The 25,535-nt window shown below is 41.0% G+C and overlaps 1 protein-coding gene across 3 annotated transcripts in view; it reads left to right on the top strand.

The window, feature by feature from the left end:
* dapk1 (death-associated protein kinase 1) overlaps positions 1-25,118 on the top strand; it is a 29,523-nt gene extending 4,405 nt beyond the window's left edge. For all 3 annotated transcript variants that reach the window (XM_088288044.1, XM_088288051.1, XM_088288039.1), the window contains 25 exons: positions 5,436-5,657; positions 7,401-7,539; positions 8,655-8,784; positions 9,395-9,443; positions 9,559-9,585; positions 10,759-10,911; positions 11,860-11,905; positions 12,012-12,101; positions 12,289-12,381; positions 13,373-13,591; positions 14,151-14,249; positions 14,405-14,503; positions 14,567-14,764; positions 15,395-15,592; positions 17,181-17,279; positions 17,498-17,575; positions 17,999-18,218; positions 19,369-19,563; positions 20,208-20,405; positions 20,474-20,612; positions 20,751-20,871; positions 21,012-21,200; positions 21,372-21,869; positions 23,018-23,359; positions 24,272-25,118. In XM_088288044.1, the coding sequence (XP_088144170.1) occupies positions 5,436-5,657; positions 7,401-7,539; positions 8,655-8,784; positions 9,395-9,443; positions 9,559-9,585; positions 10,759-10,911; positions 11,860-11,905; positions 12,012-12,101; positions 12,289-12,381; positions 13,373-13,591; positions 14,151-14,249; positions 14,405-14,503; positions 14,567-14,764; positions 15,395-15,592; positions 17,181-17,279; positions 17,498-17,575; positions 17,999-18,218; positions 19,369-19,563; positions 20,208-20,405; positions 20,474-20,612; positions 20,751-20,871; positions 21,012-21,200; positions 21,372-21,869; positions 23,018-23,359; positions 24,272-24,730 (4,300 nt within the window). In that variant the 3' untranslated portion in view covers positions 24,731-25,118. The remainder of the gene's footprint in view (positions 1-5,435; positions 5,658-7,400; positions 7,540-8,654; positions 8,785-9,394; positions 9,444-9,558; positions 9,586-10,758; positions 10,912-11,859; positions 11,906-12,011; positions 12,102-12,288; positions 12,382-13,372; positions 13,592-14,150; positions 14,250-14,404; positions 14,504-14,566; positions 14,765-15,394; positions 15,593-17,180; positions 17,280-17,497; positions 17,576-17,998; positions 18,219-19,368; positions 19,564-20,207; positions 20,406-20,473; positions 20,613-20,750; positions 20,872-21,011; positions 21,201-21,371; positions 21,870-23,017; positions 23,360-24,271) is intronic.
* The last annotated feature ends 417 nt before the right edge of the window (positions 25,119-25,535 follow it).

Below are 25,535 nucleotides of genomic sequence, written 5' to 3'. Positions count from 1 at the left end.
TCCCTGATGTGTCTGAAGGCATTCCGGTCAGTCCTCGAGGATGCCAATTACGCTGTGATGTATTCGGCATGAACTAACACAGATAGCTGGAAGGTCGTGTAAACAAAGCGGCATCCAGCTCACAACAGTAATAATAATACCTCAGTGATACTGCGAGATGACTCATGCTGCTTTCAGGAATGTGTTGAAGATCTCTTCACGCTGATGGCAGCATGTCAGAATAGTAAAGATGGTAAAGCGAAGCTCTCCGGAGCACAACGACCACCATTGTTAGCAATGCCTTTAAAAAAAAAAAAAAAAGAAGCTTAAGGGTGGAAGGATGCATGGTTGGCATTCCTCCGACGCCGTCAACGGTGCTTTAAAAACACTAAAGTATACACTTCAGTGAACGCCAGCAGGCTCATCCAATCACAAATCTAAGAGGAGCAGTGTCAGAATTGTGACTGACAGCCAGCTGGAGTGGCTAGACAAGATGGCGGCGCCCATGTCTGCTGCGACGACTTTGGCATGAGCCTTAGCTAATCGTTGAAAAGCCAGCAGCCTTGGTTTGAAAATGTTTTTTTGGAAGGGTTTCAAATGATTTTATTTCAAGATATCAGGTACTGCTAGAGACTGCTGGTCCCAGCCACTGATAAAAAAACAAAACAAAAAACTGACATCGAGTAAGTTCTCCACGGTTGTAATTGATGGTATACTTCGGCAGCTTGACACATCTGCGAATCATCACCTGCTTCAGAAAGAAAGTTCCTATTTCACAATTTTTGGACATTGATGAGATCTTATACGTGTATATCAAAAGTACTAAGTTCACAGAGCGAATACTCGTACTGGTAATGGGCTGTAGCCCCATGAAAAAAGGCTGAAGAATCCATGCATGTAAAGAGACAGTAAGTCTCCCGTTTTGATTTGACGCTTCCGTTTCATTGTGCCTAACTATTTCCAAGGATCCTTCAAAGACACTAAATTGCGAGGATTTTTTAATTTTTTTTTATTGCCGTCAGCAAAGCCTCGTGACCGGCCATAACACTGAACTGTCGTAACATCCGCCCTTCTGGTGCTGTCTGCGTGGTAATAATGAGCTCATGAGAAAATTCTCCTGATATTCTGGCAGATGTGCATTTTCTTATTTACACGGTTGATAATCCATCAGCCTCTTCCTTCCTCCAAGCAGCCGGCGGTTCCTCTTCTCACTTCTCACTCCCGTTGCCATGGTTACCCTCTCCACCAGTACACAATGGTGCGGAGGTTGCGTAACTGTTTTGTGGTCCTCACACACAGACACACACACACACAGCGCAGCGCAGCCGAGTGGGTCGGGAACACTGCGAGCCGGCCTCCCACGCCGCTTACTAGCTGCTAATTGCACGCGGTGGCCACAACATTAACGTTCGTTCCACTATCCAGTGAGTTCCAATATGATAATTGCATCTTTAACGCTGTCTTTGCAAAGACGAGAGGATAGAATGATACTGACCTCAACCAAGGACACGACAATAAAACCAACGCTTTTGTTTATTTGTTGAGCAGATAGTCAATTTTTGGGCTACTTCCTGTTTCATGGTTGCAAAACGTTACACAAAGATGGCCGTGCCTTTGAAGAGAATATGACCACAGACTTTTGGAAAAATGTGCCAATTTTTCTGAAAAAATGTCCTCGTTTCGCAAGACAGTCATTGAGTGAAAAAATGGTAATCGCATATGTAAAAAGTTATATTTTCTCAAGAGAAAGCTTTGTTGAGGACGATAATCTGCGGCAATATATCTTTTAAAAATCTGATGTCCGATAAAATAAATCCATTTAAAACAACAAAAATGTAACTTATTTTAAAATATATTCTATGGACCCTGCAATGACTTTGCACCTTTTGTTTTTGTTCAAAACAAAGATAAGTGAAATTTTAACATTTCTATCATTTTGAAGACATGCTGATGACCTTGGGAGCTCCATGATCTGTGTTTGTAGAATTTTACAACAAAGTTGTTTAGTGTCAAAAATGTACGATAATGATTAATCAACTACATTATGTAAATCTCAATTTTTTTAATAAACAGGCTTATAGTTGTTTCAACAAAGTTAGTTTTATTTTTTTTTTAGATTATGACACCAATATTTTAATTTACTGAATATGTATGTAGACAAGACTTCATAAGTGTCCTAGAAAAAAAAAAATCATATATATAAGTTAAATATGGGCAACTGGGCTGTTAGGCTAATGAAATATTCAAAACGCAAAACAACACGTGCGTTATCTTCTATTGACACAGCTGCAGTATTGGCTTTAATGTCGTGACACGATAAGGAAGTTTCAGGGTGAAAAAGCAGTGGAAAAAGTTAATGTTCAGTGAAATCATCACCTGACATGGCCACCGAGCGGAACGTTGTCGTTGGTCTTAAAAAATGTTGAGGGGGAGTCTGGCTCAAGCGCTGAGCGTTTTTTCGCGTGAAGGAGTGCGACTGAGATTCGCGGCATCATCGGCACTTTAACGCTCACGTTGTGTAGTGATGAGGGATCTGGCAGGCATCTTTGTCGTGAAATATTCATGTCTTCTTGAAGAACAACAACACTCAGTGATTGCGCTGCATTTTTTTAAAGCCATTAGCCATATTACAAAAAAAAAAGATATTTTCTTAGCCTAATAGCACAGCTGCCTCAGACAATTTTTATAAACAAAGTAGTATTTTTTTCTTTTTAATTGATCTTGTTACAGTAAGTTAAAATGTTATTGAGAATTATTTGTTTTCAGTAAAATATATCAACATGGTTGCTGATTTATTTTTTTCCCAGCAAAGCGACCACGTAAGATTTACTACCATTTTTTTTCTTGTAGAAATTCTAACTTCATTCTGGTGCAATGTTTTTTACGTAAAGCTTTTTTCAAGTAAAGATTGAGAAGTTGTGTCATTGTTCTTGCAGAACAGCAACTTTTTGTCTTCATATACTACCAATGACATTTTCTTAGACTTAAACTTAACTTGTAATCCTGTCGTTTTGCCCATCAAATTGTATAATTTTCTTAAATTATGACTTTTTTTTTTTATTCTTTCTTTTTAATCCCATAGGCATACATTTTTGTTCCCTCATAGAATTCCATTCCTAGACTTTTTCTCAGTTAATTCCTTCATTGTTCTTTTAAATTTTACATTTATCCTTGGAGAAGTTTAACTTTTTCCTCTTGTAAAACGTTATTTTTCGTATTGTACGGTGTCACCCACCAAAAATAATCAGCTTCGGCCCTGAAAAAAACAGTCTATCTCTAATCAATGTTTCACTGCATTAATCATCTATTAGCAATGTGCAATATGATACAATATGGCAGCACACAATGGTCGTACGTTTTCAAAATGGTTGTACGTTATTCCATACGTCAAACGGCAACGTGTAGGTGAGATCGCACTCATTGTGTCAACCTGCTTCAGTCTGCGGTGAATCAACGTCACACTTGTGAAGTGCAGCCAACCAGTCTTGATTTCCTACTTAACACTTTTGGGCTTTTCAGCACCTTCTCCTGTTTCGCAAGACGCCAATCAATAGCTGGCGCGCAGTTGCTTGCCGATGCTACAGTGTTGTACTTTATTCAGTTTGTGCATCATGATTTCATTGACATTGGGATTGTCTTGGTCTGTGTTTGTTATTTTTGGTCTAGTACTTGGTTTCATGTTTTTCCATGTTTGGTGCGTGTCTAGTGCTCAAATCTGATTGTTTTCACCTGTTCTTGTCGTCTCACTCCCTCGTGTGAACCAATCAGCTCACCCAAACCCTTTGTGTCTTGTCCAGGTGTTCCGCGTTGTCTCGTTACTTTGTTTGTATTTAGTTCCTCGTTTGCTTTCAGTTCTCGTTGGTCCACTGTTGTTGTTCCTTTCGCTGTTCGTGTCTGTTCTCCATGCCGGTCTCGGTTTCCCAAGTCAAGTCCTTGTTTTGTTGAGCCCTGTTATTTTGTACTTTTGTATTTTCTGACTTTCCCAGTGCCTTGTTTGCCTTTTTATTTTCAATTAAATATCATTTAAGTTGCCCAGTCCTCGCTTCCCTGCGTTTGGGTCCTCCTCAGTTTCTACCCCAAACTGACAGGGATGCTCTTTCCGGCCACCAGAAGTTTTGTATAATACTTGCATAACCTGCAATAATATTTGTCATTTCTTTGCGGAGGATAAATTATATCAGCTTGTGAGTGTGTTGCCTCACCTTTTGTGTTCCAATATCTGTTGCGTAAAGTGTTAGAGTGTTTTGCATTGAGTGCTAGCAGCATCAAGCTAATGGACAGCTAGAAGGCAAAGCTATGTGATGTGTTTAAAAGCACAACTTATTTTTGGAGTGAATGCTTGAAAAGTGCAGTCCAGATATTCACATATCATTTTCTCATGACGTCTGAAAAGGTGGCACGATAAAGCCACATATGTGTTTGCCTTATTGTCGTAATCACATTTATGACTTTCACTGATTTACTTTATGTTCACGGCACATTTGTCAGGTAAAATGTTTGGGAGGTGTCGTTGGGAATGCTATTGAAGTTGTTAAACTGTATTTGATATTAATTCACAGTTCATTTGCTTTTACTTAGCATAATCTTAACCTATTGTATTGTACAAAACATTTATTGTTTAATATAATCCAGATGAATTTCTTTATTGCTTGTGTTTCTGAGGTTCATTTGTGAGGATTGTTTTTATTCCCGAGCACATAGTGTGTATTTTGGCCATTACGTCATGACACGTTTATTTACGAGCTGGGGAATCCCTCTACATTTGCACAACTCTTGCAATAGAGAGCGCATGGGGGGGGTTGTGTGGAAATAATGAGGGAAGCGCCCTTCCATGCAGACGGAGAACAAATAGAGGCGGGCGGGAGGCAGTTTTTCAAGAGGCCAGATAGCAGGAAGCCAGATCAAATGTCCTTGCTGCCTTTGTTGTGGCTTCAAGCGCCGACAGGCCTTCACGCTTTTTGGCCGACTTGCCGGAGGAGACGAGACGAGAGAGGAGGGGGGTTGCTGGGAAAGGAACAGTGTGCTGGCTGACTCGGGGCGGGTGAACTGCATGACTTGACACTGCAGGATGGTGACTGTTGATCTCACAGGGTCGGTTTAGCAGTGAACCTTGGCTTTTCGTGGACATTTAGTTTAGAATTGCCCTTTATCCAAAGTCTAAAGTAGGGTTGCTCAATACCACATTTTGTTCGGACCAATACCAGTACGAGTATTCACTCTTTAGTACTTGACAACACAAAGTGCCGATCCCATCGTTTTTTTTAATCTATGCCGTAACAACTAATTAACACATTGACAGATCATTGTGAACAAATAGCTATTTTTCCTTTCTGATGCAGATAATGTTTTTTTGTCGATGCTGCTGCATGACTGCATGCCTCCATGTTATAATTAAAAAATGGTCAACTCAAAATGTGCCGAATAAATTTTGACTGCCTGTCTCGCCATGTCGGCAGCGGCCAGTTCGCGGTGGTCCGGCGGTGTCGCCAGCGGAGCACGGGTGCTGAGTACGCCGCCAAGTTCATCAAGAAGCGTCGCACCAAGTCCAGCCGGCGCGGCGTGACGCGGGAGGACATTGAGCGTGAGGTCAACATCCTGAAGGAAATCCAGCACCCCAACATCATCACTCTGCACGAGGTCTTTGAGAACAAAGCAGACGTCATCCTCATTCTGGAGCTGTGAGTTTTGGGAAAATAATTCAAACAACAACAGCAGCAACCACAAAAATCATTTTGCAACAAAAATTTAAATCTCATTTGCAATAGCGTAAGCATTTAATAATAACAGAAAATGTTTTATTTCTAAAAAAAAAGTTGTATTTTTCCCAAATTTAACTTGTCCCATATTGGAAAAAAAATTCAAACATTTACAAACATAAATAAACAATATTTTACTAGAAATAATACTTCATATTAGAAAAGTTGTAATTCTACTAAAATGAAGTTGTAATGGCTTGAGTATAAAATTATGTACATGGAAAAAAAATGCCATTGCATATAATTTTTCTATTTAATGTTCAGAATCAGAAATCCCTTTTTTGTCATTGTACTCCAGTGTGCAACGAGATTAGAGAGCTCCCCTCTCCAGTGCAATACAACAATAATTCAGTTAAATATATAAATTAGATAAATAAGAGAATAGTAGTTTAGAATGGAGATGGCTCTCGGAAAGAAACTGTTTCTCAGTCTATTGGTCCTCGATTTGATGCACCTGTAGCGCCTGCCAGAGGGCATCAGGTCGAACAGGTGTGAGTTTGGGTGGGTATTGTCTTTGACGACATTGAGAGCCCTGCTGAGGCACCGGGCGGTGTAGATGTCCGACAGTGAGGGGAGAGGGCAGCCAATAATTCTTTGCGCTGTTTTGACTGTCCTCTGGAGCCTCACTCTGTCCGCCTCAGTGCAGCCGCTGTACCAGGTGGAGACACAGTATGTCAGCAGGCTCTCGATGGACGAGTGGTAGAAGGCCAGCAGCAGCAACAATATCTAGCAAAAAGTGGTTCATTTATGAAAACAGTATAATTTTTGGGAGGATAAAAATATGTAAGAATCGTCATTTTAACAGGATGTAAAACATTCCTTTGGAAATATTGAGACTGCTTTGCCATACAGTACGTCAATTGTCATTCATTTTCATTCCTGTGACATATTTTATTGTCGTATTCACGTCATTATTTTTTCCTGGTAATTGTTTACAACACTTTTGGTTAGCTGATGTAATAGGAGCAAACTCCAACAAGGTCATCTGCGTTTACATGAAATGTTATCCCCGCAACAAAATCAAATCAAACCCAAAACAAAAGCCTTCCAATGACAAGGTGACTTGACGCCTGCAATTTCCAGCCGTGCCAGTTGGACGACATTCCTCAGCAACGACAACAACGGCTCAGTCACACTTGCAAGCAAACAATAATAATTGTTATACATTCAATCTTCTCTCCTGTTGCTTTGTCTACATGATCATGTATCAAAGTTAACATGCTTCAATTTCAAATTGCCTCTGAATGCGTCAAAAGCGCCACTACCAACTGTTTGTGTATGAAGAGACGTGAGACAGGAGCGTGTGTTCCAGCGTGCCTGTATTTCCTTATTCTGACATCACATAACCCGCAGCTCCATCTTAATGAATAAGGCCGAAAGGGTGGAGGCCGGAACGGTACAGAGATTACGGCCGGAGGGCGGGGGACTGATCTTTTTTTGGCACTCTTCCATTTTAACTATATTCAAATTGCTCACATTGCCTTAAACAATCCCAAATGCAAAACCTTCAGCCTGTTTACCATTTTCCTATTGTACTCTTTTGATGCACTCAATTGACGCACGAGCTGCTTAAAAGCAACTTTGACGGCACTAATGCACCTGCATGATGAGATTAGCTGCTCTGGGCTCCATTAAAACTTGTTGGCTTTTTCATTTTCCGTTTAGCGTGGCCGGTGGGGAACTCTTTGACTTCCTGGCGGAGAAAGAGTCGCTGAGTGAGGAGGAAGCCACGCAGTTCCTCAAGCAGATCTTGGACGGCGTCTTCTACCTGCACTCCAAACACATCGCTCACTTTGACCTCAAGGTAACACCAACACCTTGCTGTTCAAGTCATGTTTTTTGCTGCAAATATTGCATCCCAACTCGAGATATATTACAACTTTCTGCCTGGTGTGATTATAACTTTATGCAAGATTTCAACATTTTTCTCATCGTATCATAACGTAACGCAATGACAATAAAGGGATTTCTGATTCTGATTCTGATTATAGTCCAATGTATGACTTTTGTAGTTAATTCTCCTAAAATTATTTTTTGGGGACAATTACAACTTTTTATGGGTGACATTGCACCTTAATTTTCATTCGTCTGGTGACATACGTAATGCTCAATTTGTTCATAAATAGCAGCCTTTTCAGGTAATACTACTGTACAATTTGATTCTTGCAAAATAACTCTTTCTCATAAAACAACTTAAGGCACATAAGAAATGCATTTTTTTGCTTGTAATAGTACTTCTTTATTTTTAATTAAATTACTACTTTATTAAATTGATGACTTTCCCTCATAAAATTTGACTTTATTCACTCATTCTATTGTACCCTATGTACCCCACGTGGTAGTATTACTTTATTTAGTAAAATTACACATACCTTCTCATAAAATGACCAATTGTATAATATTTGTGTTATTTTCATAAATAGTTATTTATACCATTGCAACTCCTCCATCCATCCATTTTCTGTACCGCTTCTCCTCACAAGGGTCGCGGGCGTGCTGGAACCTATCCCAGCCCTCTTCGGGCAGTAGACGGGGTAGTCCGTGAACTGGTTGCCAGCCAATCGCAGGGCACACGAAGACGAATAAACGTCCACTCTGACACTCATACCTTGGGGCAATTTAGCATGCGTGTTTTTGGAATGTGGGTGGAAACCGGAGTACCCGGAGGAAACCCACGCCGGCACGGGGAGAACATACAAACACCACACAGGAAGGTTGAACACTGCGCCGCTGAACCGTGAGGTGGACGTGTTAACCAGTCGACCACTGTGCCCGGATTTGACCCACGACCCCATGTTTTTTTAATTTTAATTGTGTAGTTCTGTGTAGCGTTTCTTTGACTTCTCTTTTGTTTGAAGAATAATGGACTAAGCCGACAGTGTAAACAAACATGCTGCGTTGTGTGTGTTGCATTTTCAGCCGGAGAACATCATGCTGCTGAGCCGCTCGATGCCTCACCCGCGCATCAAGCTCATCGACTTCGGTCTGGCGCACAAGATCGATTTTGGCAATGACTTCAAGAACATTTTCGGAACGCCAGAGTTTGTCGGTCAGTATCTCACACAGGCGCATTTGCATGTTGTTGCCTCATCTCATCTCATCCAATGATTGTATGTCGCTCACGCATCGTAAGCAAAATGACAGCAATGGTAAGAATTTGTCTTGGCAAATTCTTCAAATGGTTGTCCAACTTTGACAGCATGCTTCTTCATCCACACGAGACAGAAAGGATGAGAAATCTTACAAAAAGCCTCCCAAATTTTGTGTTGTAAAGTAAAATGTTTCAACATCTGAACTTGTTGAGTTGACTTTTTAGACGATAAATATTTTTGGCCTGTCATCACGCAAACGCAATGATGAAAAAACATATTCGCAATTTTGCGTCTGTTTGACAAATTCATTTATGATTGCCATTGACAACCTGACCTTGAAATGGACTCTTTCAATTAAATTGACAAACCTGGGAGTCCTCTCCTCTGCCTTTTCTTGCTTTATTTTCCAGATGTTTCTTTTTTTTTGGGGCTCTATTTGTGATAATGACATTTCATGCTGGGACTGGTTTTGGAGGTTGAATTTTCAAATATAAGAGTTATGTGTTTAAACAAGCGGGAATGGGCACAAAGACTCTAAATGGCAGAATTCATTCTGTATCCTTGCAGCTCCTGAGGTGGTGAACTATGAACCCCTGGGCTTGGAGGCGGACATGTGGTGCCTAAGCAAACACACACATTCATTATACACACGCGCACACACAATTTATGCCATTGAACTGCTGCAGTTAAGTCAACATTGATAAGCGTGGCTTTCCTCTTTCTCTCTGCAGGAGCGTTGGCGTGATAACGTACATTCTGTAAGTCATACAGTCCTACAGTATAACCTATTTTTATAGGATCGCTCCAATCAAGATGATAATGTTTTTTTTCCCTCATAATTTTTTTTCAATTTTCCCTTTTTTCAGAATGTTCAGAATTTTTTAGTCTTGTAAAAATATTCCTTTACAACTTAATTCTCAAATTATTAATGATAAACAAATATAAAACAAACTTGACTTTTCTCTTTTTTTGTTGTAATTTGTTCATTGTGTTATACTCTTGGACGGTTTTTATATGAACGTAATAAACTCTACAAACCTGTTCATAATGGTCGCCATCAACTGCAAATTTCTGACAAACACGTCGATACATTCCACAAAAAAAATAAATTCAAACAAATGTACAGTGCAGCTGCAGTTGGAAACAAAAAATAGCAAGGTATCCGGACACTACATTTAATATTAATGGTAAAAGCTGTAAAAAAAAATGTCTGTGATTTCTGCAAAAGACAAGCAGATCGCAACAAAAATCTACAAAATGGCAGGCAAACACTGTACACTTAAATTAACGTAAAAAAGCTAAAAAAAAAAAAAATGGCTTGCTATGCAGCGCAGATTTGTGCAATTTATTTTTTGCAACCTTATTGTCTTGTCTTGTGCCGATGCCACAGTGCAGTCCCTTTGAGGCTAGCTTGACTTCAAGTGCTTGAGCGACTCCATGTCTGCTGCAGCTGTCCCGCGGGCAGTCGGCGTCTGCTACTGACCAGCTGGAGAGGCTTCAGGCACACTTTTGTCTCACTTTTGGGCTTTAGGCTCATTTGCCAATTGGAACATTTAAATGCTTTTGACTTTTTCATGTCATAAAATTACTCCTCAGTAAATATGGCGTGCATTTGTTTTACAAATACATTGATTCGTAAAGGAAGAAATCAAACGTTTGTATATCATGGACATTCATTTTGTTGCTCCTTCTGGTGTACACCAGGGAACAGTATCATACATATGAAATATATACTCGACAAAGATGGTCATAATTTAGTGACTTAGTAAGAAAAAAGATTATAGTTTTTTTTCTATTACAAATTAACTTTTTTTTTGTTAAATGAATAACTTTAGTCTCTTTTGACTTTTGAACAATTTTCTTGCAAAATGACAACTTTGTCTCGTAAACATGACGTGTGACAGTCTGTCTTTCTCCCGTGGTGTGATCAGGCTGAGTGGCGCTTCGCCTTTCCTAGGCGACAACAAGCAGGAGACGCTGGCCAACGTGTCGGCCGTGGACTACACGTTTGACGACGACTTCTTTGGTGGCACTAGTGTCCTGGCCAAAGACTTCATCGCCAGACTCCTCGTCAAAGACCCAAAGTACGTACACGTCGACGCACATTACCACCACGTTCATTCAGCAAAATACATTTTTAGTTCAGCTCCAAACTAATTGCAATATTATCACAATTTTTAAACATAACAGAAAGCTAATGTAACGAAATGTAGAAAAATCTTTTTTTAAAAATACATTTTATAATTTTTTAATCAAAACTTTTTAAAAGAAAATTATAGTGATTAAATAAAATTATTCTATGAATAAATATAAATTACTTTAAATGTTTAATTACATTAATACAATGTATGGAATATTATACATAATGCATCTTTATCCATCATCCAATGACCCGTATAATTTTTCTTTTAAATGTCCAAATTTATAATTTATTCATAAAATATACAAAATAAAAATGTATCGCAAATATGTAACGCGAAATTGGAATTTTGAAAACTAAATTTTAGTCAACTTGATAGGAATACCTAACTTTAAAAGAATGTCACACTAAATATATTTCAGAAGTTATGTTTTGACAAAAACATTATATTTGAGTCATACATTAACATGACAAAAATGTATATTGTGTTGTGATGAATGAATGAAATAATTTTTCATTCTGTATATAATATTGGATACTATTCATTGTCCCTCTCTCTCTCTCTCACTTTCTCTCTCTCTCTCTATTATCATAATAGTTATATGATTGAAAAGATTTTATGATATGTTTACAAAATAACATTGTTCTCAAATAAAATAAATAAAATATTTCTTTCAGTCATATTTTTACATGACTATATATGGTATTTTCAAATAAAAAAAATACAAATGATATTGAAGAAAATAACGACGATTTTTTTTTTTTTTTTAAACTTGCAAATGGATGGAAAAGGAAAATAAAATATTCTCTCTTGAATGAAAATCTAATTTTATCTATGATGCAAAAACTCACATCGGTACAATCATTAATTTGAATGTTGTTTTGTTGCCAGAAAGAGGATGACCATTCAGGACAGCTTTCAGCACCCCTGGATCAAGGTTTCCCCCCGTCCACCTCCACCACAACACAAAACAGATCCGTCCATCAATGGAGTCAACCCTGCCGAAGCAATCAATACGTTTGCATGTTTTTTCTCCTAACCAGCCCAAAGACACGCAGCAGGCGCTGAGCAGAAAAGAGTCGGCCGTCAACATGGAAAAGTTCAAAAAGTTTGCTGCCAGAAGAAAATGGAAAGTAAGCATGAATTCACATCCCCATTTCAACTCTGTTGCTAACCAGTACAGCAGGACCCGCCAAGGCATGGATGAATTCACGTTTAAACTTAAACCATGGACATTGTTGAATATCATTCCATGCATAAAAGACGCCTGCCCCATCTGCCGTTGAGTACATCCAAGTGTCTGCTTCGCATTTTTTACAGCAATCTGTGCGACTCATCTCCTTGTGCAACCGCCTGTCGCGCTCCTTCCTGTCCAGAAGCAACATGAGCGTGGCGCGCAGTGACGACACACTGGTAACATATACACACACAAAATGGCAGCTCATTCACTCTTGATGAACTGCCACTGTAGCCCTACGCTTAATTAAAGCTTGAGTATTATTAGCTCTGTCGCCTCACGATGCCACGCCAGTGCAAGGATTCATTAACAGCTTATGTGCCTCGGTGTGGGTGACCTAGTGAGCGTGCGACTGTGTGTGACCACGTGTGCATTTTTACAGTGTTTTTTTTTTTTTACTCACAAGTTATTGCGTGTGCGTGTGTGTGTGTAAGAGATACTGCTGCTTATATACAGGTGTGCCTTATAGTCCGGAAAATACAGTACATTTGAACTTGCATTTTTTCCATTTTTTTCTCTCCTAAAGTTGTGATTCTAGTTTGACTTTATTGTAAAATGGTTGATCAATTCCGGCTCCGGCCTCCCTGTGTGGAGTTTTCTTGTTCTCCCCGTGTCTGCGTGGGTTTCCTCTGGGTACTCCAGTTTCCTCCCACATTCCAGAAACATGCATGGAGGGTTGATTGAACACTCTAAAATTGCCCCTATGTATGAGTGTGAGCGCGGATGGTTTTTCGTCTCTGTGTGCCCTGCAATTGGCTGGCAACCAGTTCAGGGTGTCCCCCGCCTACTGCCAAAGATAGCTGGGATAGGCTCCAGCACCCCCCGCGACTCTTTTGAGGAGAAGCGGTGCAGATAATGGATGGATGAATGTAAAATGGTTCTTAGAAAATTTCAAAATAGTCTCCGACCTCTTTTAATTTTACTAATTTTTTCTTACTGATTTATAGCTTTTCATTCCTACTTTTTTCCTTCTACTATTGAAACTTTTTTTTCCCATGCAAATTGACAAGTACTCTTGAAAAACAAATTCTCACAAAATTCGTGAATATCTTATGAATTGTAAAATGATGATGATTTTTTTTTTTTTCCTCCCAAAATTCTGCCTTTGTACCCTTGGTCCTATGTTATGGCGCGCTGAGATTTGCGTGCTGCATTTTGTGCATCCAGGATGAGGAAGACTCATTTGTGATGAAGGCCATCATCCACGCTATCAACGATGACAACGTTCCAGGCCTGCGGCATCTGCTGGGCTCGTTGAACAGTTACGACGTCAACCAGCCCAACAAGCACGGCACGCCGCCGCTGCTCATCGCCGCTGGCTGCGGCAACATTGACATCATCCAGCTGCTTGTGAGAAAAGGAGCCCGTATTCAAGCACACGACAAGGTAACACATTCACCCTGTGGCTTTGCGCCCCCCGAGTGTTGCAATATTTTTTTTTCTGATGATTGATTCATTATTTTAAGTACGCGTTTCTATTACTTGTATATTTGTTATATTCACTCTATGTATTTTTGGGTTGTGTGTATAGTTTTAATTGTGTATTTGTTCATTTTATTTGTAGCCATTATTTTCAAAGGATAAATTCAGATTTATTAAGTGTTTATTCATTCTCTTTTCTATATTTAAAAAAATATATATTTTATTTTCTATATATTATTAATTTCCTAATTTGACTTTCTCCTCAGTACAAGCCATTTATTTTTATACATCAATTAATCATTTTTTTTCTAATCATTTCCAGCATTTTATTTATTGCTCTGCTGTTTTAAGAGAAAACTCAACTTTCTAAATTAATATTGTTTCATTTATTCTTCAATGTTTTCGTATATTTATTTTCATTCCTTATTGCTATTTAACAAACAATTAAATATATTTTTATTAACTGTTACTTTATTTACTCTATGTATTTATATATGTGTGCGTGTGTGTGTTGTTCCACTAGAGTGGCGCCAACGCCATCTACTACGCAGCGAGACACGGCCACGTGGACACCCTCAAATTCCTCCATGCCAACAAATGTCCTCTGGATGTACAAGATAAGGTCACTAATCAATAATAAATAAAATCATTCTTAATATTTTAACTTGTGCTTGTCATTGCAACTTTAGTCAGGTTAAAAAAAACAAAATTCAATTTTGTAACTTAACTGTCTCGTACGGCTCTGACGTGAAGTGTCAATTCGTTGTTGGGTTGCAGTCTGGGGAAACAGCTCTCCATGTGGCAGCCCGCTACGGCAACGTGGACGTGGTCAGCTACCTGTGCAGTATCAAAGCCAACCCGGACCTCAGCGACAGGGTGAGCTCACGGCTTCTGGTTCTCAAAAATGAACATTTTGAATATTTATGAAACGCCGTCTAGGAACAAGAGACGGCTCTGCACTGCGCCGCCTGGCACGGCTACTCTGCCGTGGCGCAGGCGCTCTGCCGTGCCGACTGCCGCGTGGACGCCAAGAACCGTGAGGGCGAGAGCGCCCTGCTCACCGCGTCTGCTCGCGGCTTTGTGGACATTGTGGAGTGCCTGGCGGAGCACAACGCCGACCTGGAGACTGCCGATAAGGTTGACTTTAATTTATTTATTTATTTATTTTTATTTAAGGTTGTTGTTTTTTTTCATCGGTCAGAAAAGACGTTATTAGCCCTTTTACACGATAATTATGACCAGCGAGAGTTAGGCCAAGTAAGTGATTTTTTTATGATGCAGTAAATGTTTAGTATTGGAGTAATGCAGAATGATCTCCTTGCGCCTATTGTCCACTAAATAGAGTTTTGAGTCCATTCAATCCAATAAGCATCTTTCCTGAGACGATGACATTGTTGTTGTCTCAGTTGGAAAATAATGAAGCAGAAAAGATGTGATTTCATGTTCAAGAGCATCATGCATAAATTATATTTTGCCAGTAACGTCACTCACTCTGGTGCATCAGTTGGAAATTTTTTCTCTGTAAAACTTTTGTATTGTAATGTAAAATGTCCAATTGTTCTGCCTGTAATTCATATGTTTGTTTTTGCAAGTGTTAAGGGACCCAAAAACAATATTTATTTTTGTATTTATTAAATTAATCGTCCTATTATTGATCATCGGAATTTTTTTTCTGCTCGTTACCCGAATCGGCCTCAAAAAGTCCACATCAGTTGCGCCCTCCTTATTTCTACATCCTAATGCTACGCCTCCTCGGTCTTCCTCCAGGACGGTCACACGGCCCTCCACCTGGCCGTGCGGCGGTGCCAGCTGGAGGTGGTCAACTGCTTGCTGGCACGTAGCTGTCAGCTGGACCGGCAGGATCGCAATGGGAACACACCGCTGCACATCGCCTGCAAGGACGGAAACCTGCCCGTCGCTGTGGCGCTCTGCAGCGCCCGAGCCGTCCTCGACATCCCCAACAAGGTAACAATTTGGACCACCCACATTGTTGAAAGAGACTATAAAACTCGCTAGCGGCTAACGTTAGCTCTCATTTCTTCTGTTTAGTCTTTAAAGCCTCCACATCCTTTTTGGTTTGTGATGTTTTCCTGCTATGCTGCGGTTTGCAACTTTTTATTTGTATTTTTTTTGTCTGAAGCATCTATTTGTCAAATATGAAAATTACCGCTACATTGCGAAATTCTTCTCAAACTGTTTATTACAAAAGAGAACTTAAAAGTTTTGTTAACATTGAAATAAGTCAAACAAACCACATCAATACGTCTAACGAAAGTCCACTAGCTTATTGCTAACATAATGCAAAACTCTCCAGACAGGCTAACAGATAATAGCATTTATGTTACGGCAATTATAAACCTTCCACCAACTGCTACTTTAATGCACACGCATAGCAGCAACTCATTCAAACACAGCATTCATTACTCAAAGGCGTTTATTCTCTCCCCTCTCTGAAATGCGTCTCTAACACACAGATACTTCAGTGCATACTGTATTTTGTGTACAATATATAAACAAAACTTTTAAAAATTTTTATTATTAAAAATAATTGGGGTTTTTTTGTGTTTAAAGTGTGTTTTGATAAGTCTGTTTAAAAGGTGTGGGAGGATGAAAACTATTTAGTATGAAAGGAAGGTTTGTGTGATATCTGTTTATTGTGGAATTTCATCCTTTCTCATCTGTATTTCATTAATTTGTTGTTTTTGTTTTGTGTTTTTCTAAATATAAAAATATATATAAAACATTTTTTCCCAACAAAATGGATTATACCATTATCCCACAACTGTGGAATCAACTCTTAACACCTCTTAAGATTTTAGGCGTGATAATCCAGCATTAGTTAATGGTTTTATGACTAAATCGCTGCTGGCTCTCTCCAACACTAATACACCCCTCATTTCGTGTGATTTACTGTTATTTGAAGTTACTTATTTTTATTTGACATTTATTTATTTTCATGTCATTGGATTTTATTTTTCATTTCATGTGGCCAAACTGTGTAGCTTAGCAGGTTGGTCAAAACAAACACAGTGAGTGGAGTTTTCCCGTAATACTTTACCGAGGAGTCCATCAGCGTTTTCATTTATTCATGATGATGCTGATGCGTTTGATTTTCACACCGCCTGCACATCTGCATTCGTGTTTTCCCGTCTTAAAGTCCAAAGAACTAAAATAACTCATCAATTGTAGGCCACGTGAGTGCTCCCTTTTAGTGATTTTTAATGGCTTTCCTTTTCAAGTATGCCTGTCGCGCTAATGTTAGCTGCTCATGGTAACTAATACAACTCGACACATACAAATTATAAATTTAAATTCACCTCTAAACTGCCAAAATTCCAAGATCGTGGCACCAAAATTCAGTTTTTGGTTTTCTTTTGTAACTCTTCTCAATGCATTTATTGTATTACCCATTAAGTGTTAATTTGCCTCCAATCACTTCAAGTCAATAAATTCAATAGTTTCCACAAAAATGCCTGGATTGAAGTCTTATTGATGATGTCCTTGTATTGATATCCATCTTCTTGTTTGTTGTATGTTGACTTGTGTCGACTAGTACGGCCGGACGCCGCTCCACCTGGCTGCCAGCAACGGTGGTTTGGAAGTCGTGCGTCACCTCTGCCTGTCCGGAGCCAACACGGATGCCGTCACCAACGTAATCCAAATCAAGTCAAAATAAAGTGATACCTTCACTTTTCATTGATGATTAAATGCTCTCCCAGATGTTTACAGACACTACATAAATAACCAGTGGATCAAATATTGTGGACTTTGTTAAATGGAGTGCCGGGCGATTTCTTTTTTTTTTTTTTTTTTTTTTTTTTTTTCCTCTCTCATTTTTGCTTCTATATGATTCCTGTATCTTTTTTTCAGGATGGAAAAGGTGCTGAGGATTTGGCTTCAGCGGAACAACATGACAATATAGTGGCATTGTTGGGAAAGCTTAAAAAGGTAAACTGAGAGAAAAAAGAGCTTGAGCATGATTGACATTTATCGTTTCATTGAAAGCGTTACGGCAGTGGCAGTACTCAGGTGGGCGTACGGAGGGCTCTTCGCCACCCACACCAGCGCTCATTCACAATCCCGACCGCCTTTTGTTACATGACTCATCCACTGCGCTCGCAAGGAAAACATGTCAGCACTTGAATTGATTATTTCCATGGAAGCCCGCGGGCGCTTTGTAACACAGTATAGCAGGTCAAATTCAACTTAGTCATTTTCCAACCTCTGAGGTTGCACCAAAGTTGTGGCAAAGGTGAAACGCCATTTTTCACCGATTGCTGAGGTCACTGTTTTGTTATGGTTCTGATATGTTTATTTTTGCCAATGTGAAAGAGGCCATTAATAGCAAACATGTTTTGTGTTGTGATGCAGGACAACCACAAGTTGGCCTTCATCCAGCAGCTGCGGCCCACGCAGACGCCGCAGCCACGCATCAAGCTCAAACTCTTCGGCCACCAGGGGGCGGGCAAGAGCGCGCTGCTGGAGTCACTCAAGTGCGGCATCCTGCGCAGCTTCTTCCGCCGGCGCCGGACCACCCGCATGAGCAACGCGACAAGACACCCCAACTCTCCGGTCAACTCCAAGCCCGCCGGTTGGTTGCTGACGTCCAGCGCGATGAGCGTGAAGATGACGTTTTAGAGCTTTGGCGACTTCCTCTGCGATTTTTGAGTTCTGAGACTTTTTGTGGGGGTCTATGAAAGATACAATACAATACGATACTATACAACTCTTTTTATACAACGCGTTTCACAACAGCTGGAGCTGTAACAAAAAGATAGATATGGTGACCAAATTACTTCAAGTGAAAGCCAGTTGAGGGATGAATTTTCAAAGTTTTGAGTTTGGTCACGCTAATGACATCGCTGGTTAAGTCTTTTTTTCCTTTTTTTTTTAAGTCTGATTTTTTTCAGTAAATGACTCTCCAATTCAATGCAGATGTGGCGAAATGCCTATCTCAAAGACAAAATATGAGTTATATTATGAGCACGACGATACCGCTAGTCATCGTAGTTGGGCACAATGATCAGCTCAAATCTTTTGCATTTTGTATGCTTGGTTCAAATTTGCAAACAATTGGTCAAAATTGTCTGGATAATGCCCATTTTTAATTAGCATTCGGGCTGCCAAAAATATTTTCATAATTGATTCATCAGCCGGTTTTCTTTTAATTATTAATTGATTCATCATATTAATGAATCGGTTTAAAATAATTTTCCCCACATCATTACAAAACAGGACATTACTTCAACTTGCCAGACCGGAAAATGGAAAAACACACATTCATTATGATTCAGCCACTGGTTTGGTCTGTTACCGTTTTAAAGAATCGGCAAACATTTTGATCGTACTTTCCCAAAGTCAAAGTAGATGCTTTCAAATTTCTTATTTTGTACAAACTTGAAGTTAATTAGTCTACTTTCATGAAGGAGTACAGAAATAAGCTAATATTTCCTGTTGATTGCTGCAATTCAAACAATATGGACAATTTTAAGTTCAACTAGGTCTCTAAAAGATTAATCAGTTATGAAAATAGTTGTCGATTAATTATTATACCTCCAACTGACATTGACAAAATCAAGTGTCTTTTTGAGACTTTTTTGTTTGCTGCAGGGGTCGTTTCTTGGCGACTATAAAGCCCCTCAAAAGACCGACTTTGTGTTGTATAATGCATGATTTTGACTTTTTTTTTTTTCTTGTGGTTCTTCTCATGATAGTCATGCTTGCCAAATTTCTTGTCACAGTATCGGTGAGCATCTCCAACTTGTACCCGGGCTGCGAGAACGTGAGCGTGCGCAGTCGCAGCATGATGTTCGAGCCCAGCCTCACCAAAGGTGTCCTGGAGGTTTTCTCGCCTGCGCATAGCGGCCTTTCTTCCGCTGCCGCCGCCGACGAGCAGGCCACCAAGGCCGTCGACATCCAGCACGCCAACATCCATGGTGAGACGCATCTTGCACGCTTTTCAACTTTTCAACTGACACTGTTAGTGGGTTATTGCAGTGTTTTTTTAAATGGGATGCATTTTTCCCCTTAAATTGGTCATTTAATTTGTATTTATTCCTTTTTTATTTTTTTATTCATTTATCTTATTAAGAAATTTTTTGTTGTAAAGGATGTAGAAATACATACAATACATACGCAAAAATACTTAATGTAGTACACGTGACATGTTTGCAGTGTTAGTATTTTTTGGTATTTTGACTTGGAAATGAATTTTAATTACATTATTTATAAATAATAAAATATATGAATACATTTTTAAATACTGTATTTTACATGTATTTATTCATTTGCATTTTAATGGACTCATTTATCACCTTGAATATTTGGTTACTTAATTTATCGTTAATAGTAAAGAAAGTTAATAGTTACATTCCATATTTGGTAATATAAACGAATTACGAATTATTTTATTATTTGAAATAAACAATGGGTTTAACAAGTCTTTTAAAAGGTTTTAATATTGTTTAAAACGTGTGGGAGGGGCAAGTGTACAGTGAATAATGTACAGTGAAAAATGTTTTTTAATATAGTTTCTGTTTATTACAAATTTTTGGGAGTTTACTGGAATCCATTTCTGTAGGCGTGGGAGATTTCAGCGTGTGGGAGTTTTCCGGCAACCCCGTCTACTCCTGCGCCTATGACTACTTTGCGGCCAACGACGCCACGGCGGTCCATGTGGTGGTCTTCAGTCTGGAGGAGTCGTACGAGAGCCAGCTGAGCCACGTTAGCTACTGGCTCAACATGCTCAAGGCGCTCACGCCGCCGCACCCCCACATCCGTGAGTGTCTTGAGTTTTTTCGCCGTTTCGGATGGCGCTCAGTGGAGTGACGCTGTTGCTGCTCGCAGTGTTCGGCGGGAGGGTCCAGCAGCCTCTTGTGGTGGTCCTGGTGGGCACGCACGCGGACCTGGCGGATGTTCCAAGGTGTTTTTCAGGAGAGTTCAGCTACAACAAAGAGAGAGCGCTCCTCAAGGAAGTTAGGAACAGGTCAGGAATGTGCTTTATTTTTTAAAAAAAAGAAAAAGTGAAGAACCTGTCATTAGAAATAGAATGAATGGTTATTAGATGAGCAAAATATTCCTAAAACAATATAATAAGGATTTATTGTCATTTTAACATTTTGAGGTTTGGAAACGACCTGCAGATCAGCGACAAGTTGTTTGTCATGGACGCCGGCGCCTCCAACTCCAAAGACATGAAGCTGCTGAGGAATCATCTGCAGGAGCTGCGCTCGCACATTATCTCCGTGAGCACACACACACACATAAACAAGAGCAAAGGAGCTCCAATCGCATGATCTCTACACGTAGACACATATAAAGTATATACATACATAGTCTGACATGCACACACACGCCAAAATGACATTTTGGCTCATGTGCGCAGAGCTGCGGCGCCATGACGCTGCTGTCGGAGCGTCTGCTAGCGGTGCTGCCCGCCTGGCGTAAGTTGAACGGACCCAACCAGCTGACGTCATGGCAACAATTTGTCAGTGACGTTCAGGAGAACATCAACCCGCTGGTCAGCCAGCAGCACCTCAGAGGCCTGGCGCTGCAGCTGCACAGCATGGGAGAGGTCAGTTAGCTGCCGCCCCCTTCTTTACCGCCACCATTTTCTCAGCCTTCTGGGAACCCCCGTTTTTTTCTTTTTTGTGGGCGCTGTGCTCCAGATCCGACCATTCAAAAGCAAGTCTGCTAAGCTCTGATCTTGAGTGACATTTCTTTCTTTGCCGACCGTATTGCACAGATCAACATCATGCAGAGCGAAACGGTGCAGGAAGTGGTCTTGCTGGAGCCGCGCTGGCTGTGCAGTGCCATTTTGGGCCGCCTGCTGTCTGTGGAGACGCCCAAGGCCATCCACCACTACAGGGGGCGCTACAGGCTAGAGGAGGTGCAGGCCCTGGCGCCCGACAGCGACGTGGAGGAGCTCCTGCAGATCCTGGACGCCATGGACGTGTGCGCCCGCGATGCCACCGACCCCGCCATGGTGGACGTGCCCGCACTCATCAAGGCAGGGGGGCTGCGGCGCTCATGGACCGAGGACGACGCCGAGGGGGATGTCGCCGCTGTCTACGGTGGCGTCCGGCTGGTGCCCGCCGAGCACCTGGCCGCCTTCCCCTGCGGTTTGTTCCACAAACTGCAGGTCAACCTGTGCCGATGGAGTCGGCAGCAGAAGCCCGACGATGACGAGGAGGATGAGGAAGAAAGGGAGGCTGACATTCATCTGTGGACAGACGGAGCCAAGGTGAACAGCGCGAGTCGGAATACTTTCTAGGGCCCAACCGATAATGGATTTTTTTAGCCAGATGCCTATTATGGCAGAATTTAGATAACTGATTAATTGGCCTGTTCATTAAAAATAATGAATAAATTAATGATTAAAATTGGCTCTTTTTTGGTCCTTGGTCCTCCAATAATGATCAGAATCAGAAATCCCTTTATTGTCATTGTACTCAAGTGTGCAACGAGATTAGAGAGCTCCCCTCTCCAGTGCAATACAACAATAATTCAGTTAAATATATGAAATCCAGGCAGAACATTTGACCATCTCTCATTACTTTTGTTTGACTTTGCAATAGCAAGAAAAATTGGCCAATTGTTTGCAGATTTATTTGGCCGTTTTCCAACCTAGAGGTTGTGGGTTTGATCCCTGGCCATTGTGTCATAGATACTGAACCCCCAGTTGCTTCTGCTGATATGTCGTCATTCTGTATATGAGCAAATAGTCTGAAGTGCTTTGAATACTGTAGGTAGAAAAGCGCAATACAAGTGACACCCAATTCACCATAAAAAAAAAAAAAAACTTTACAAATAAAATAAATATTTAACTGCAGTGATGCTTCAAGATAGGAGGCGTCATTTAGACAATTTTCTGCTTTGACTTGTGGGCAGAATTTTGACATCTGAGCCCTGGATGGTGACAGTGAACTCAACTCAACTCACTTCACAACGAGCAGTTTGGCAGCTTGTAAACAATTCTTCAAAAAAGAGACTCAAACCATCGCCAATTGAAGTTAACCGTCAAACTTAAGCGAACAAAGATAATTCAATTTTGTGTATTCAAAACAATCGCTTTGCCTTAATAAAGTCTGTTCAGCTTAATATTTACAAACGATGCAAAATGTCATAGAAAAGCTAGCGAATAGTATCTGTGTTGTAGTGGTATACGCTTGTAATCAAAGGCTATTTTAAAACAAACGGTGAATCCACAGATGTAGTCAGATAATATAACAATACTCGCAGACACGCCTTACTCATCATCTGCAAAGAACGACTAATATTACTGTACTGTGGCTCAAAGCGCCACGGTTATTACATACACTAGAAAATCAATGCCTGTTTTTTGGGATGGTGATCACAGATTAATGCCATGGGATTTCTTCTAACCGTAAGGTGAGCCGTTCGGGCGCCGAGGCCATGGTGCTGCTGGTCAACCACGGGCAGGGCGTGGAGATCCAGGTGCGCGGGCACGAGTCTCAGAGACCCAAGTGCTACGCCCTGCTGGACGCCGTGTGCGGCATCGCCGAGAACCTGCTGGCGTCGACACTGCCGGGCCTGTTGACCGCCAAGTACTACCTGAGCCCCCAACAGCTCCGCGAGCGCCACGCTCCCGTCATGGTGTACCAGCCCAAAGATTTCCTCAGGGCGCAGATGCAGAGGGAGACTTCGCTCACCAACACCATGGGAGGATACAGGGAGAGCTTCAGCGCCATCCTTGCCTTTGGCTGCGCAGAGGTATGTACATCGAATCCCGATTTTTATTTTGAAAAATGCTTCAATAAAAATCTGTCGGTCTATTCATTCATCTCTTTATCTTTCTATATCTATCTTGCAAATTCTCTCTATTGATCGACCAACCCCCCTCCATTGTGTGCTGCGCTTTCTCTGATTTGTCTTGTTCAGTTATAATTTTTTCAATTTTGTTAATTATTTTTGGGTGTAGTTCTACTTTCAGCCACAAGGTGGTGGCATACTATTGTAAGAAGTATTTCAAGATCATCCCTCATTTTTGCTGAAGAGATTATTGAAAGTCTCAATCCTCTCCCATCATGCGTTTTAGTAGTAACTGTGAGGCTAAATTAATTTTATTATGTGCATCTTTGGACAATATTCATTGTATTATTGACTCAAAGTTTTATTGTCCTGTTATTTCATGTTAAATGTTCTCTGAAGCGCTTTGTTACAGCTGTTATGAAAGCGCTATATAAATAAAGATGTATTATATTGTATGTATAGTGGGCCCTCATTATTCGCGGGTCATTTAGACCAGGCCAGCCTGCAAATAGTATTATTATTTTTAAGCATGTTTGTTAATATATTCTGTTTTAGTTATTATATGAAGATCTTAAAATTTAAAGTTCCATAAATTTCAAAAACATGCTTAGGGGTTATTTAAATACGTTTTACTTTTTTACACTTTTTCTCTTTTTTGGAGTGGTTTGGAACAGTACCCCTACGAAGGAGCAGAGTTTAATGTATTGCTATCTGTATCTGTAATTTATATATTTTTTATATACATGTATAAGGTATGGTTTGCATTAATGTTGAGAAACGTTTTGAAATAATTTATGTGGATCCCTCACATCAAATCTGGCATTTGAAAAGGAGTTAGTAGACTTTTTATATCCGCTGTGTCTATGTGTGTAGGTATACCAACGTGGTGTCCTGGGCCCCAACGTGCACATCGCCGACGTGCCTCCTCTGGCCCGCCGCAAGTTGTGCCGCATGCTGGACCCGCCCGACGCCCTGGGGAAGGACTGGTGCCTTCTCGCCATGAACCTCGGCCTCACTGAGCTCGTGGCAAAGTACAGTGGCAACGGGACGCCGCCGGGCGGGACGCCGCCCGACGCCCCGCCCAGCCCGACGGCCGCCCTGCTGCACGAGTGGAGCGGGCGACCCGGCAGCACGGTGGGCGTCCTCATGCTCAAGCTAAGGGAGCTGGGTCGAAGGGACGCCGCTGACTTCCTTCTCAAGGCCTCACCCGTCTTCAGAGTCGATGCGAGGGGACTAGGCGGCAGTGACGCCAACGGTTACACCAACGGTTACGCCGCCACTTGTAACGGGGGCACGTCCTACAACTCCATCAGCTCTGTCATTTCCCGCTAAAAGCTCCCCAGGCCACGCACCGCCCAATTGTGGCTCAGACTCCAGCATGAGGGAACTTTGACATTCTTCATTTGCTTCCACGGTGAATGTTGTCAAAGAGCTGATTTTCCCCAAAGAGGAAGTCGAAGCGGCCTTCACGCAACCCGTCTAAGCAGCCTTACCTTCCTGTTTTGCGTATAAGGTACCAACTGACACGGGATTCAAACGCATGATAATAGCCTGGCCACATAGTGTCAAAAGCAATTGTCACTGCCCCAGGAATCAACTACGCCTTTGTGTGTAAGGTACCGATACCGAATTCCCCTCCAAGCAACTCATTTCCACCTTGGTATCAAAGGCATAGCAGTGTGAATTTGGCCTCCCAAGAAATGCTTTTGTGTTGAAAGCAATCGTCTTTGGAAGTTGAATCGAAGCCTCAAGAGTGGTGGGACAATAGCTTGTGTGTAAGAGAATTCTGCAACGCAGGGACAGGGTTGTGAAGTTTAACACCCATCATTCATTTCTCCCGCCCCTTTGTGATGAAAGCCATTGTCGCAGTTCCTGATGCAGGCAGCGAAGTCGCCACACATCGAATTATCTAGTTGCGTGAAAGCGCAAAAACTTTGGATGAGTGTTTTCTGAAACACACAGGAAATAAATGCCGAAATACCATTTTGCCTCTAGTGCGCCGATTTACCGGGGGGGAAAAAGTGCAAAAGGGGTTAGCGTCCACACAATCCGTGCCTCAGAAGCCTGTTTCAACCTGGCCATAGATGCGGAATGGGGGTGATTAAAAGCCACCCACGAATTTAACGGCGCCATTTCT

Source organism: Idiotropiscis lumnitzeri, chromosome 1, assembly GCF_059441095.1.
Source record: "Idiotropiscis lumnitzeri isolate Australia: NSW breed Sydney's pygmy pipehorse chromosome 1, RoL_Ilum_1.0, whole genome shotgun sequence".
Classification (NCBI taxonomy): Eukaryota; Metazoa; Chordata; class Actinopteri; order Syngnathiformes; family Syngnathidae; genus Idiotropiscis; species Idiotropiscis lumnitzeri.
The sequence above is the reverse complement of the archived record's forward strand: the minus strand, read 5'-3'. Positions and strand labels throughout refer to the sequence as shown.